The sequence below is a fragment of the Scatophagus argus genome, chromosome 12, assembly GCF_020382885.2.
Source record: "Scatophagus argus isolate fScaArg1 chromosome 12, fScaArg1.pri, whole genome shotgun sequence".
In the NCBI taxonomy this organism is placed as follows: domain Eukaryota; kingdom Metazoa; phylum Chordata; class Actinopteri; family Scatophagidae; genus Scatophagus; species Scatophagus argus.
Window position 1 is genome coordinate 21,452,513 of NC_058504.1, and position 16,362 is coordinate 21,468,874.

General features: G+C 41.6%; 1 protein-coding gene across 3 annotated transcripts; it reads right to left on the reverse strand.

Moving 5' to 3' along the window:
* Nucleotides 1-923: 923 nt before the first annotated feature.
* Nucleotides 924-13,793, reverse strand: tlx2 (T cell leukemia homeobox 2). Of its 3 annotated transcripts, XM_046407003.1 has the most exons (5): nucleotides 12,607-13,793; nucleotides 6,279-6,491; nucleotides 5,310-5,547; nucleotides 2,364-2,544; nucleotides 924-1,850 (listed from the first exon to the last, which is right to left on the reverse strand). In XM_046407003.1, the coding sequence occupies exons 1-5, from the start codon at nucleotides 13,106-13,108 to the stop codon at nucleotides 1,839-1,841; spliced, it is 1,146 nt and encodes a 381-aa protein (XP_046262959.1). In that variant the 5' UTR covers nucleotides 13,109-13,793; the 3' UTR covers nucleotides 924-1,838. The 3 variants fall into 3 exon arrangements, with proteins under 3 accessions (XP_046262959.1, XP_046262958.1, XP_046262961.1); XM_046407002.1 differs by lacking the exon at nucleotides 924-1,850 and having other exon boundaries at nucleotides 2,313-2,544; XM_046407005.1 differs by lacking the exons at nucleotides 924-1,850; nucleotides 6,279-6,491 and having other exon boundaries at nucleotides 2,313-2,544.
* Nucleotides 13,794-16,362: the final 2,569 nt, after the last annotated feature.

Genomic DNA, 16,362 nt, shown 5'->3' on the forward strand with positions numbered 1-16,362 from the left:
TGGGCCAAGTCACGTCTTCAAGGCATCCGAGGCAGAGAGATGAAAGCTCCAGGGAGCGGAGGAAATGGGGGTTGAGGAGGCGTCACCTGGAGAACTGCCTGCTACTGACAGGATCCCAACTAGGCAAGACGCCCTGAAAACTGACTAAACATAGGTGCAGTGTTTTGGAGAAAACGGAGGGTTGTTGGGGTGGCTGCAGTTGCAGACAGCTGTTTCGAACCAGATCCTGCTCTGAGCAACAATTTGAAAGCTCAAGCAGCAACATGGCGTTGATATCCCGACTAAAGGCACGATATGTTTACCCTGGAGTTTTTTGCAAAGGTATGTGATAGGTATTTGTCAGTAGAAGATATGACCAACACCAACAAGAGGCTCACATTATGCTCCCAGTCCAATGAAACAGAGTGATTTGCTGTAGAGGCGAGGAGGTGGGCACCACAAAGCCCATTTCCTGTCACATTCATGGTGGTGGAGGCTCATTTACGGGCAAGGAACCTGAATGATGTGTTTACTCTGCTTGCAGATAAGTCGTTTTTGTTATGACTTGCATGGTAAGCATTTGCATGATAGTGGTGATAATAAATGTTTATGACTGTCTGGTGTCTATGCTGCCATGATTCACCTAGACAACAATGGAAACCAATACCAAAAATGGTGTGGTAGCAAACATCCGAAGAAGATGGCTGCGTTCATTATTTAGGACTGCAGCCTAATACTAAATTATATTTTTTTTCCTAACTCGCTTTTGCTCCCTTCCCAACTAAAAAAACATCAGTTTGAAAAAATGAATTGTAGATGTGTTGATAAGGTTTGTCAGGTATCTGAGGGGTTGTTTAAAGCAGGAGATTTCCATTCCTCTTGTAGGTGTTAGCTGGTTGACTGGAAGCAGAGCGTAACGTAATGCAGCACTCACAGAGAAAACAAATGAACTTTGGCCAAATTAAACTCCAGAAAGGTGAGGGGCAATCAGGACAAATGACACAAACTTGAAACACACCATCATTTCAATTTGTATTCAGATTTCTTGCTCAACTAAAATCAGTGGAATAAAGCAAACACATGAAAACCTGATGGCTGCATTTCAAATGTTTCCTTGGCAGCAGCACAACTTGTACTTTCTCCCATACTCTCGTTCTAATTTGAGCTGGCATCGGTTTTCAAACCTTTATTTATCCAGGGAGGGTTTTGCTGAGCCTGCTTGCTGTTTTTCGGCAACGCCCTCATTCAGATTCACACCTGGGAGCTGTAGTCATCAGTTTTTATGGATAAAAAAAAGGTATTGCGCTGTCCTTCTGATACAGTTCAATGGTATCTTACCTTTGGGTGGTTTGAAACTTTAATGTGTAATCATGGCCAAATCCCATGTGGCTAACTAGCTCGCTAAAATCATAAAGTATTATTGCGTGCTTTTCATAATGGTGACAAACAAACATACAGTGAGTGAAAAAACCCAAGGAAGGAAAACAGAGAGGTTTGTCATCTTTTCAAAAAGTCACAATATCATTTAATATAAAACACCTTTAAACTGAACATAATGAGGAATTCGTCATCAGGAGTTCCACCAATCCACTACCACTTGATTACTGCAGTCCACCTCGACGGCAGCTGACATCAGTGGTACTTCCGAGTGCACACAGAAAAGGTGATGAAACATGCATTTACTACATTGTACAAAGTCAAAGGGGAAAAACAGGTCTTTTTTTGCCATTAGTGGCAGAGAGTCTCTGCTGCCTCGTGGGGGATCCAGAGGCAAAAGGGGGGACAGTCTTGATAGTTGGGCATGTACAGAGGTGTCCATTTGTTTCCTGGCACTTATGGATAAAGTGCGCTCCTCTCTTTTAGACTGTCAGCTGAAGGGAAAGCGGAAACTTGGTGTAAGGCAGAAAAATGACTCAAGATACTTCAGATACTTAAAACAACAGTTGCAGGCTTGCTTAATTTTGACAAACAGCAACGTCAGTGCGGCTCCTGTGCTGTGAAGTCCGCATATAGCGTTTTGTGGCTCTTGGCAGTAACAGAGAGCTGTCTCTCTCTAAACATGCTCCCCCACCATGTTGCTGGTAACGATCAATGAGTGAGGAAGCAGAGTGTCCAATCAAATTTTTGTTTTTTCCAAAGCAAGCATCATTCTCCCGCATCTATGACAATCCCACAATGGTGCTGCGTTTTTGAACGTCAGACACATCAGACACAGACTGAGGAGATTCCTCCCTTTTGTCCATTCTGACGACACTGTGATAAACACATTTCATTCCCAGGTTTGTCCCTCCCTCTGTCTCTCTCTCCCTCCCTCTCTTCCGCACACCCACACACACAGTCTCACACATTCACACTACAGATGCCAGAGAGGTGACGGAGGTCACCTTATTGTCTTCTGCCCAGGGCTGCAGGTTCTGCAGGGCGTAGAGGGAGGAGTTGTGCAAGCAGAGTGGGTCGGGCTGCAGAGGCTGGCTCAACGTCTTCTGGAAGGCTTCCTGTTGAAGCTGCAGCATCAGCCGGTTGGCCTGCTGCCTCTCAGCCTCTCTCTCCTCTGCGGTCTGTCTCCTGGGTGGATGGAGGAGACAAAAGGGGGACAGAAGAAGATATAAGACCTATAAAGTGTTTTATTTTTTATGAGGCACGCACACAAGATTGGATAAAGCTGCGTGCCGCGGAGATGTAAACAATGAACTGAGCCACATACGATTAAAGAGCAGAGCAACCTTCTTTGTCAAACAGACAGAATTTCATTTAAGCCGTTGTCCCCAAACTGGAGGTCAGGACCTCACAAGGGTTTGGAAATTAAAGGTGTTGTGAGATAATAAATATTTTAGGAAACAAACAAAAAAAATTATGCTGCAAAAATGGTTATTTTTCAGATTTTCCGTTATTTTTTCCCTTTTATCTTGCAGATAAATTTTCCACCCCAAGCCTCTAAAAATATTTCATACAGCAGGGAGAAAAAAAAATCTGATTGATTTGATCTGATCTGCTGATCTGTTCAGTCATTAACCATATGCAACCAGTGTTAAGGGTAAAACAACTGGATATTGCCTCTGTTTAAACCACTGCATGAAACGATATCATGTTGATGCTGCACCGTAGCTTCTCTTAAAATAACTTTCCTGATCAATGGTTTCCAGCAAAGCAATAGAAAAGAAAAAAAAGGCATCATCCAACTTTTTTGAATGCCACTGGCGTGAAAGTGGCATTCATAATATTTTAGGGTGTATGTTTCTTCTTTTTTTTTTTGGCAGCTGTTCCTGGCTATCACTGTAAGCAGACAAAAGGCGAGGAGCAATCAAAAAAATCTACAAAATAAAGGAAAAAAAAAGGGGGCAAAAAGAAAAGCGGCACGGTTAAATGCGTCTCGAAAAATTTGCAAATGTGCTGCTTTCACTGTGTGTTTATTCAACACCTGTGCCCGTAACTTCAGGCCAGATGGCAGCTGATCAAAATGAATGACAGGTGTTAGAGAGGGAACGTGACTGAGGCAGAGGGAGGAGGAGGAGGAGGAGGAACAGGACACTTCCTGCCTCAAGGTGAAACGTTACATCTGTTTACTTTTTCTGTTCAGAGCAGCATGTGTTAACAATAACATACAACCAATATATTGTGTCAGGAGGCGCTCATATTAACATTTGAAAAGGAGCGCAGATGTGTGTGTTCCTGTGACACGCATGGAACAGTGTGTTTAAAATGTCACTTTAATGGAAAAGTCCTGTTTCTGTTTGAAAGTTTCCACAGTAAACACCAGGGCAGTTCCCAGAGGGTATCAAGATACTTTGCATCTGCGGTATTATGTGGTTTGAGCAGATAAACGCAGTAAAAAAAAATTACTCATATTTAATAATAATTTGCGAAACCTAAACGGTGCTCCCTTTGTGATTCACAGTTAATGAAATGCAGCTTTTGTCTAGCAGTTTTTCTACTCCTGAGTTGAATTTTCTTTCACACTGAAATCGACTCTCCTGTTTACATGGAAATTAGAGCTTTTTCTCCTCTGCGTTTGCGTTAATGTTAGGCGTGAAATGCTCTGAACAATCCATATCAGCAATGGGGATTGTCAGTAATGCACAAAGAAGAATTTTCTTGGCTCTTTTGAAATTATGGTTGAAAAGCTAATGACGGAAACCACAATAATCAAACGATTTCCGTCAAAATCAACAATAAAATGCAAATGATAGAACTCGCAGACGGAAACACACCTCTAAAACACTCTTTCATGCACACCAGCCTCCATCCATTAGCCACACATTATTGTTAACAGCATTATCATAATCTGATTCCCTGGCTGTTGATTCAATCATCCTCTTGTTACTTGCATAGTCGTCACGCAAAGACATCCCTCATGTTCATTCTATCAGGTGCACACTACAGGGAAATGGCATAAATCTCAGCAAAAGTAGGAAATCAGAAAAACGAGTTAAGTCAATTCCCTTGTTTCTTGTGACATGCCGTTTAGTCTTGGATTTAGTTTGGTGGTTGACTTTTCACTGCTGCTGGATGAGTGTTCCATTTCTTTAAATACAAGCTGTAAAAAAAAAAGTTGTAAAAATGGGATCATAAAAAATATCATATGTTTACAACAAACAGACAAAAAATGTCTTCTATTAAATTCAAAACTCATTTAGGATCATTTAAACATTAAAAGCCTAAAAGGTGATTTAGCTGTTTGTAATATGTTTTTGAAATATGCGTCCTGTCCCTTTAACTACGGGCAGGGCTTCATAATTTGATTTCCTACTCATTTACCTCCAAATGGCTATAAACAACAGTGAGAATGAAGTGAAGGAGTGTGTGTGTTTTTGTCTGTCTATGGACTTGGCAGTCAATTCCTCCTGTGAGTGTTTCAGTATTGCTTTGGACAGCAGGTTTCTAAAAGGCCTTTCAGGAGGCTCAGGAGTAATTGTGCTTGGTCAAGTGAACTGGCCTCGACTGGCAGCTAGGCTAAGCAAAATAGGTGTTGTGTTGTACGACGCCTTGAATGCTTCAGCTGAGGGCCATTTTACTTGTGTTTAGAGTAAAACATTGGTAAGCACTTTGGTTCTAAGAGTAAAACAGAGACACGTCCAGTGCAGTTGATTTATGGCTCAAGAAAAATTGGAGGGGCTGGGCCCTCTGAGTGGATATCCTGCCCTCATAAAGACAAACAGCCTCTGACCTCCTTGTTTTGCTTAAGTAGGTCATAGGGAAGAAGAAATGAGCACAAAATATGGCACATGGAAGAAATAATTACGGTGCTTTAGCTTTGCTACTCTCTACTTTCACATGTGTAAAGAACAGGTGAGCTGCACCAGATAACAGTGAAGGCCCCGCTGCAGTCTTACCGCCATTTTGTCCGCCTGTTCTGAAACCAGGTCTTGACTTGTGCGTCTGTCATCTTCAGGGCCTTGGCCAAGGTGGCGCGCTCAGCAGACGCCAGGTACTTCTGCCGGTGGAAACGTTTCTCCAGCTCACAGATCTGCACCCTGCTGAAGGAGGTACGGGGCTTTTTCCTCTTGGGCGGCGTCCTGTTCTGGTAAGGGTGGCCGATACGACGGGTCACGGAGAAAGGAGAGAGGGCGGCTGAAAAGGGCATTAAAACAAAAGAGTTTACTTGATTTTCTTTGATGATTCTGAAACATTGCACCTGGTGGATTAAAGTCATTCTATAAAACAGTTCATGGTCGCATTAGCACTAAGGTTATTGTAACTAATTGTGGTATTTTGAATTTAAGGGTTCAAGATTAATATCTGTTCAAGTGAGCGGTTATTTTCATTTCTAAACTGGAATGATCTGTGCTTCTGAAATTTAAACTTATTTCCCTTGAGGTTTTGTTTGTATTTGTTCATGTTATAAAGACAATTTTGTTTTCTAGTCCTTCAGCAGATAAAATTATTGTCCATTTTGTCTTAATTCTGAATAAGCCTGTGTGTTTGGGGAGTCTAAGAGAAGGCCCAGGAGCTGCCAACTGAAGAAGATAAATGTAATTACAACTAATATTCCCCTGCCAGATTCTGAGAAGCAAACAGCACACGGTACAAAAAAGAATTTACATTTAAAAAGCAGCAACAGTTCCAAAAACAGTTCAAGAAAAGATATTGCTTGCTACTGATAGTAAAACTTGTCCTCCTGTAGAGCAAAAAGGTCCATACAATTCAAAATTAACTTAAACTCATGGAGTTTTTAAATACTTTGACAAACACAGACATTTAAAAAGTTCAATTAAGTCCCACGAAAGAGAGGCACAAAATCAACTGTGACACAAATGAGTTAGGTATGGAAGGTGGCTGGTAGGGGGAAGAGGGTGACTCACCTGGGCAAGCCCCCTTTGGGAAAGGATAGTCTGCTAGAAGGCCATTGCTGTCTCGCAGGTGAGCAAGCTCTGGGTAATAGCATTTGGCTAATGTCTCCACAGTGCTCCAGACGGGGACCCTGCTGATGTCTCCCTTGGGGAGAGGACAGAGGGACCCGGCAGGCCCCGGCCCCCCTGTGGCCTCTCCGACTCGGCTCTCCTCTGCCTGCTCCCCTAAAGGAAAGGGAGACACAGTGAGGTCCCACATCTGGAGCACAGCAGCAGCAGCAGCAGCAGCAGCAGCCGCTGTACAGGCGCCGACGCGCAGCAGCTAATCACATGAAGGAGACCTGAATGATGAGCAGGGTCTGCTTTAATGTCGTTTGCTGCTAGTTTCTTAAGTTAGCATTTGGAAAAGTTTTGCTACAAAATGAGATATCTGCCATTTAGGAAAATAAATGACAACTGGCAAGTTTAAAAAGATAAATCAAGTGCATACTGGTCAGCCAATCACAACCAGAAAATCAGGGTTATCTGCTTACAATGTAGGGGTTGCAATCTGAGTAAAATTCACAACATTTCAATGTTTTTTTTGCCATCAGACACACTCAAATATAATTTTTGCACAGAATATCTTCAATACAGACATTAAACAAGTATCATTAAAACTCCTAACAACAATATTGCATTGTTGATCATGCACAATTACACAACTTTTGATGATTTTGTTGCAGAATTTACCATCTAAATTTCACAAATATTTATTCTGTATTTGAAGTAATAATTTATTCCTTTAAATACATGTTTTGGCTCAACCACTTTGTGTCTTCTCAAGTGCTTTGAATTGCATACTGCCACTCCATGAGCCTACACTGTGTTTTTCTTCCATCCGTGCCTCACTGCCTGGTGGTTCACTTTCACATATTAGGGTATTAATAACAGCTTATCTCCTGCATCATAAAATATCTATGAATCCTGTCTATTTTGTCAGCCATGGGTAAACAGAAGATCGATAAGTGTAATGAGATCGTTTTTGGCCATAAAGCCACTTCCCAGCCGTATTTTCTCATTTTGAGGCAGAATGGAAATCAACAGCAGAAAAAAGGGGGGAAACAGTCTCTGCCTCTTGCTCTCCTTCTCTCTGTATCTTTGTGTCATTCCTCCCCGGCAAGCTGTGTTGCCTCCTGTCTTACAGGGTGTTTATTTGTTTTTGTTCTGTCAGGAAAGCTCACCAGAAGCCAGAATGAATATGAAAACATCTGCATAGGTGTCCCCGAGGACCGCATGCAGCTGCCGCTGCTGCTGCTGCTCGCAGAGTTTCAGCGACCTGAAAATTCATTTGCCACACAGACGATGACAATTTGGATGGAAGATGGAACATAAAGCTATTATGCACTAGGCAGTCATTTCCAGGGAAGCTGCCGACATCCCCTGATGGTGCTGAACAACAGTGACAAATTGAGACATACATGAGCAACTGATTTGTTAAAAAAAAAAGATGAATAGTTGCAATCTGCCTTTATGTGACCTACAGTAGGTCACATAAAGTTAACATTAAATTAGCAATGCAAATTTAGTGCCTGAAATAAAAACTCTCTTCTCTTTATTGTGTTTTCTACTGGATTTATAGTGACTGTGTCTATTTTTTTCTTCCTGTAATTATTATTTTTAATCTCCAATGGTAATAATCCCATAATATTATTACCAGGTTTCACATTATCTGTTTCTCAGATGCTCAATAGTAGTATAAATGGTAATTGTATCCCTCTAATATTCCTTCTGGGACCTATGGTATTTCATCATAAGTTTATGGTGACAAATTTCCCATGATGTTTCTGATATTTCTATAAGGAGTTCACAGGAAAACCTCCGTGGCCCTTAATAGTGAGTTTATAGTGACATTATTGCATTTATCATTTGTTTTTAAGCCTTACATGATTCGTAGTGTTATCCTTATGGAGACTTTTCTGTGATGTGTCTCACATTTAAACATTGTAACTAGTCCTTTTTTTTTTTTTTTTTTTTTTTGGCTGTGCTATCGTAGCCCAAAACTATGTGAGGCCTCACAGGTCACAGGCTGAGAGCGAACAGGCCTGCTGTGGCTCCCAGCGGCAGGTCTGGCTAAATAATACTGCATTAGATGTCTATTTCAGGCCATCTGTGGGCTAACTAATGGACCAGGCACATGCGAGCACGTTCAGAGGCAACCCAAGTGGAACACAACGTGCAACAGGAGCCTTTGGACCTGCCAACTGCAGAAAATCTTTGCCTCGCAGTGTGCAGAAAGCTGGTAAATACACAATACAGTGACCCTACAGATACTGCATCGGTCATGTTTGCTGTTTTGACTGACGGTGAAAGTCTAAGATGGTTCAGGAATTGGATATGCTTTCAGGTTTATCCATTGCTGTTATTGTCAGGTCTGTAGGCAAGAAATTCTATAATCTTTTGGCTTTAAAAAGCACATAAAAGAGCTGAATTTTAAATCACCATCACATTAAAAGACTCCCTCTGCGCAGCAGCATCAATCTTAATGAAATTACATAAATGAAAATAACCCAGAATATTCCTGTGTTCTGTGGCATTCAGATGTGTTCACTGTGCCCTTATACGAAGCTGATTTTGCTTTAAGTGTCTGCTTTGCTTTGGTTTCACTGCAGCATCTCTAAGTAAGGTTGACCCATATTAAGGCAATCTGACGAAACATTATTAAAGAGGGGTTAGGGTCTCATAATTCTGAGTCTTTGAAAATGTCAGCATTTTTTCTAAAGATATCATTTAGCTGTAGAGGTTCTAAACCCAACAAAACAAACCTGTGACTGCTATGAAAAATATTAGCTCCAAAATTAAGATTTTAACTGTTGTCACTATGAGAAGAAAATTAAACCAAACAGTCTGGAAAACACTTAAACTGTTATTGTTAAAGTAAAAATGATTCTATTTAACAAGAGGAAAAAAGACAACCTTGTTCCAACAAACAGGAGGAAAAAAATAGCTAAAAATATTGCTCAATAGTCTTACTTTTTCTTCCCAAATGTTCAAATGAAAAAGAAAACGTACGAGAATACTCAATCTGCTGCCTGGGTAATACAATTTAGCATAAGCATATCAAAGAATAAAATGCTACCATGGAGAATATGTTTCCCATAATAAAACCGTCTATACTTAATAACACTTCTCGGTGACAGCGCCTCTCTTCCCCACTGCGGATATTACCTTTGCAGCAATCTAATAAATATATCCGTGAAGGATTCTAAAGGGGATATTGAAATATAACATGAACATATATTGCTATTTATTACAGTATACGGGACAAAACGCAGGGACAGTGTCTTCTGTCACACCGAGAATCAGGGCAGGGTGGAAACACAAGGACATGACGGGTCCAACGCGGAAATAAAATCAGATTTTTCTGCTCTGCCGCCACTAACAGCCAGACGGAGATTTACTGAGGACAAAAAGGCTTTAATTGTGATTTTTACTGGTGCTGCGTGGCCTGTAGAGCTTCACATGCTGGCTTAAGCTTCTGTTTATTGTCAAGATGCCCAAACGAGCCACATTATCCTTTATTATTATTTTTTTACGATTATTATCATTATTATTTTTATTACTAATATTATTATTATTATTAAGCAGTCTAGAAGACTACTTTATGGTTTTCACATTTCTTTTGAGGAACATTACTGACTAAAGACACGTTTCAGTTTATATTATAATAACAGCTGAGCTTACAGCTTAGTTTTTATGATTTGTGTATTTTATTTATTTTGTTGTTTGTTTTTGCGTTGGCTTTTTTTTTTTTTTTTTCATTTCATCGAAATCGAGCCCTGAGCAAATTTAAAACTGGTTTAAATAAAAATAAACAATAAATCAAATCAATCGAGAGAAGAACTGCACAGGCAAATAAAGCTGCTGTTGCTAAAAATACTAGTTTACTACTTCAGATGTTAATATTATTATTATTAATAATAATGCTGACAAATTCGTGGTCAAAATTGCGTTAAAATGATAGTAAATAAAAAAGAAATAAAAATGTGAGAAATGACTTCCTGATCCTTCTGGTCAACACAAACCCACTAACATAGAAAAATAAATTCAATGGTTCCTCCAACGAACCGAAACGTAATCCTCTGCTTCAGTTTGATAAAACATCTCATGATTTACAGCGAGAAGTGAGGCCACGAGGGCGCATGTCGGGAGGGAGCAAAGGGGCGACAAGGCAATCGTGCGCCTGCACAGGTTTCGTTTACATCCCTGCAGCCTCCCACGGCTGCCAGAGCTGAAAGCCTTTGGCCAGCATGTTTAGCTGTTTAGAGCTGCGCGAAGCCATTTTTCTCCTCCGGTTTCAACTTGAAAAGCGGAGGAGAAAAACAAGAGACAGAAAGAAGCGTTTAAAACGCTGCTCTGCGCATCAGGATAGATGATAGTCCGTTTGATTTACGGCCTTTATAGGAAACAGAGCAGAGCTGAATCTGGATGGTGTGTGTGTGTGTGTGGGTGTGTGTGTCTGTGCGGCTGATCTTTGGCTGATCAATACAGTGGAAAGATATAAGCTGCGAAATAATTACAGCGACACAAAGCTGAGAGAAATTAAACGAGAGGCCCTCTGTGACTATGAGTAGAATTGATAAGCCTATTTACACTGTATCTTTTTGCAGTTGACATATCGTCCCCCAGTATTTAATAATTAATCAGGCAGAAAGAACGGAATAGTGAATATTTAATGACATGAGACGGAGGGGTGAGGGCGCGCAAATCCACGCTGTTCTTCATTTTCATCTTCATAACGGTGAGGTCATGAGAAAAACAAAACGAGAAGTGGAACCACCTCCAGAACAACAACAACAATAATAATACGATATTATAACTATTAACAGCCATAAAGAGAGAGAGGAGGCTAGTCACAGAGCAGAAATAATCCTTCAGCTTGATATTTTTACACAAAACTGAAGGAATATTTTCTAAAATCACACTGTAAGACCCTTTCTATTTATCTGAATTTCCTTGTACAAAAAAAGAGGATGGGTAGTTTCACACTTGGCCAAAGGACAACAGTTACCATCACTCTCACATTATTACTTATGTTGGTCAATGTCTATTTGCCACGTAAAAATGAATGAGTATATTTTATTTATTTATTTATTCATTTTTGCTTCTGAACTCTCTCTTTGACTTTTAAACGTGATTATTTATTTATTATTATAACTAAGAGTGCAACACAAATCGCCTACTCTGCTTATCATGTGACAGCAGTCAAAGTGAGTTTGAATCACGCGGATTGTTTGCAATAGAGGATGAACAGGAGACCTAAAGATGCACCACAGAATCTCAGCTTCAGCTCGTTTGGAAGAAAAAGAAAATATTGTTCAATTGGTTAGCTGTCGTGACTTTTTCTGTCTTGTCTTTCTCAAAAAGGAAGAATAGAAAATAAAGTGTAAATCTCCACAGCTGCTGATGTTGTCTTATTGCTGCGTTATTGCTGCGTCATGACGTTTAGGATACTTAATTGCAGCAGGGCAGAAGACAAGCAACAGTCAATCGATGACTTTTGATTTTCCTCCAAATTCACGAAATTACAGAGAAAGAAGTGGAACGTTTTTATTCATATTAATTTATAGGTGGTTGTAAAGACTGTGAACTCAGTCTGGGCTCCATAAGTTGAGTGAAAAGTGAACAAAACTGTGAGCTAAGTGCATGTGATTATTCATGAGCTGCATTAGATAACATGCATCTAAAAATGTGATTGTCTAATAATAATAACAATAACAGACCGTTATAAAAGGTTCAAACCTGCTATATGTTATTACTATTATGACTCATCTTCCTGCTTTCTCAATTGGCTCACAGAAAGAAAAAAAAAATCATTCATCCTCATGAAAAGATGGAGAACGTCGTTATCCGTCACGCGCTGTAAATGGAGAGTGATGGTCCAATACTGATTCATCAGCATGTCCATGTCAATTTCTCCTCTCGTTCATCAGCCTGCCCTTCCAGCATAATAAAACTGACTCTGTGTGTGTGTGTGTGTGTGAACGATATGTTGGAGATTACAACCTAAAGATGAAATCAGCTCCACTTTGTCGAGCTATTAGGCACAATTCAGCCTGCACGCTTCACCGTCCGGGGCCTGTTTGTACACAGATGTCAGACAAAATCACAAATCGCACCTATAAGGCCACGAGGAGGAGGAGCAGTAATACTACAACTACACACCTGAGTCTTTGGGCTTGTTTGATAGGGCGTGAAATACAGGTAAAGGTGCATAACCAGTGTGTAACCTGTCTGTTTTAATGGGAAACATAAATCTGACGGTGTGGTGTGGCAGGATCATGTTGACCCTCTTTTTTACCTGTTAATCTGTCCTTGGCAAACCTCCTACTGCTCTCCATCCACGGGAAGGTGAAGTTTGCCGCATTCCCCATCCCCATCCCGGGCACCGAGGGGATGCCGGGTCCGAGGCTCGGCGGATGCGTAGAAGGAGGCGGGTGCGGCGCGGCGGCGGCGGGCGGAGGCGGCATGGGTCTGTGCGCGGGCACCCGAATCACCCCACCGGCGCCGCCCGAGTTTACATTAACGTTCATGTTCATACTGACGTTCATGTTCATGTTGACGTTGTAGGAGCCGGCCAGACCCGCCGCCGCCGCCATGGAGCAGGCTGGGTTGTAAACGCTGTTGTAGCCGTTGCTGTAGACGTTGGAGGCCAACGCGTAATCCGGATCGCCGGTCCGGTTGGGCAGCATGCAGCCGCTGGACTGGTCCGAGCTGTTGAGGATCTGGTCGATCCCGAAGCTGATGGGTTCATGCTGCTGCTGGTGCGTCTGGTTCACCTCCTCGATCCCGGTGTGCTCCATAGTTTCTTTCCCTTGTCGGTGATGTATTTGTCAGTATGTTCTATCAGTGCTCGGATGTGTTTTTGACATATAGTTATTTACGCTTTGGGAAGAGTTGAAAATGTGTTTTTGTAGTATTGGGTTGTTTTTGTTCTCAAGCATCAACACAGGCCTCTTCTAGTCCCAGGAAACCAACAAGGCGTCCAGCGCTATCCAAAATCTTGCCATTATTTTTGTACAGCGAGGGGATCGGATGTTCCCTAAATTAAATGCCGATCCATCGGGCTAAGTACAAGCGTATCCATCTTTAACAGCGTGTTCTTTTCCAGTGAACTAACCACAAGGCAGCCTAACGACAAGAAAATCAGCAGAAGATGCCAAATGGCTATCCTGAGTACTTACAGACAAAAATCCTTGATTTCTGGGGAGAAGGCAGTTCTCTGGAGAGCCTTGATGCGCTTTGTTCGCCTACTCTGGCAGAGAGGATCCATACGCAGAGGGCATGGTAGGATACCCGGGCTCGTCACATTAAAAGCAAGCAAGAGACAAAACGAAACAAACCCAAAGAGGCGAGAACGAGGCGCTGATGTCGCCTGCGTGGATATTAATTGGAGGTGAGTGCGAAAGATGGCTCTGTTGTGCTGAATGGTGAAGTGCGTTTCAGCAGGTGAGACAAGCCTCTGCGTAAAAGCTGCCATTCGGTCATCCAGCCAAACCTCCTTCCCCCTCCCTCCCTCCCTCCCTCTCTCACTCTCTCCCTCCCACCCTTCCTCTCTCCCTCCTCCTCGGCAGGGCCGTTGTTTTGCTCGGATGTCTTAAAGAGGCCGCAGCTTTCTGTATTTTCCCGCAGCCTTTTGGGGTTTTAACAGAAGGTGTTGTGCCTTTTAGTGGTACTGAGGGCTCGGGTCAAGCGGTTTCCGAACAGCTTCGCGTCAACGATCGTCTACATGTTAAAAATACTTAAATGAATTATTTCCTCCGTACCTTCAGCCAGAACAAAATGTCTCTCTTCATGTCAGGAAAAATTATATTGTTTTCTTTTATCTATTCATTGTTGGATTGATATGATGGGTCTTTAAGAGTCCGTCATTACAAGCTCAATTAATTTTTTCTCTCTTCACTCTTCATATTAGGTTTGCTCTTTAACAGATATTTGATTTAAAATGTTTGAATGTAAACTCCAAGTGGTGGTCATGGCTCCCAGTCTGATCCAGCCTGATCCAGCCCCCTAAAGAATCCTCTATGATAAGATTTTCTTTGGGAACCATCGGCCACCTGAGACGTTTCCTCCTGTTGGACACGATTTGGTACAGAACTTGACAGCAAATCTGCAGCAGTTTGTTTTCGGGACAACATGTTGTCTTTCAGTGTGCGCTCACTGTCTGTGCAATTAAACCAGCCACATATTTACCCACTAGCCCATATAACCCATCCACGGACCCCTGGAGGTTCCCGGTAGCCCACTTCAGGGCCACCGCCACTATTCGAATAAATGAGCACTGAGCGATTATAAGACGAGGTGGCAGGTTTCAGATCATGCTGGTAGAATAACCTTTGACCTTCATCTTTAAAGGCAGGATACATCAGCACACCATGTCCTATATAGGATGCAACAAATACTGGAGCAGATTTATGTGTGTGAGCCGCTGAAGCAATAATCTGTTGCACTATTACACACAGCGTAGCCATAAATCCACTGATATTGACGGGAAGTGTGCAGAGTGCAGGCCTGATTTAAAGGCACTGATAGGCCCATTCCAACGTACATTATCACAAAGTAATGAAATGTAAACCAACCGTAATTTAGCCTGTATGGGAAACAGCATATAGACCCAAGAGCCAGATAAAACCTCTACATCTCCAAAATGATATGAAAATTAATAATAGATAGATAGATAGATAGATAGATAGATAGATAGATAGATAGATAGATAGATAGATAGATAGATAGATAGATAGATAGCACACCATGAAGCCAAATGTGAAACGCGGCGTTGCTGATTTGCACAAATTATTTAACCTTTCTCCGCCCGGAGCGACGACGCGGATCGCCGGGGTCTCAATTCAATAAAAATGAAAAATGGCTCATAATAAAAGCGCGACACGGGGAAAAACGAATTTAATATATCACCGTTTTATTACGCACTTATTTCACTTTCCGTGCGAATAAAGATATCTCTCAACTGCACAAGGTGGCTAGAGGGAAGCATAAAAATCAATTGTGTGAATTCAAGGCCATATCAATAACGGTGCGGGGACGAGAACAGTGCGAGCCTAGCTGCTATTAGGCCTGTTTATATTTGCGCGTAACAATAAAATGAATAGGGGCGAGAGGATGCGCTGAGCCTCAGATCAGCTTACTGACAAGGTAATTGGCCGTTTATGCAAAATCAGGAAGATCTATGGGCCGGAAGGCGGAAAATAATGTTTACTCGATCCCCTTTGGTGATGTCAGCAGCTGGGATGTGATATCTGATCGTGCGTCACCTTCAGTGCCACAAACCAAGCTGTCTGTATACGCACCAACGCGGGGTTCCCAAACTTTACCGTGTAATGGACTGACAGTTACAGACGCCGGATGAGGAAAAGAAAAGGCGAAAACATACACATCTGTTTCAGCTTTAACAGTTTAACTGGTTCAAAACTGTCACGTCAATACGCTGTATTCCAACACCTTAAAATGTTCCGTGATTTTCTGTGTTTTTGAATTCTCACCGTATTGACTTAATTTGACACTTTTCTCTCGTTTGATTGTGCAGGTTGAATGTCGCGTGCGTTTGGTATGATATGAAAGCCAAAGTTCAACGTATGTGAATTAATTAAAGTATTCATATCCATATAATGTGAATAAATGAATTTCTTTAAGCTGACTGGAACTCCAGCATGCTGTTGATTTTCATATTCCACAGGGCTAAACTGGCTCGTCTGTCTTATGTTTAATGCGGAGAGATTCCCAAACCTTCTCCCTATCAAAGACCCACAAGTGTCCACAGCGTTCAGTCAGAGAGAGCAGATAAATTCACTTCAAGCTCTGCAAGTTCTGTTGCGCTGGTTGTTTGTTGTTGCTTTATGGAACGGATTTGTAAGTTTAAAAGCAGTGAAAGTCACATGTCTAAATCTTACCTGGAGTTTTATTATTATTTTTTCATTAATTTGGCTTATTCGTTAATTTGACTAAACTAAGACCCGTATAGGTTTTGAAGACCAACACGAGAAAAGGAACGTGTCTTACTCTGTGCTTTTCAACAATAATTAGAAACATCTGGTTCAAAAAC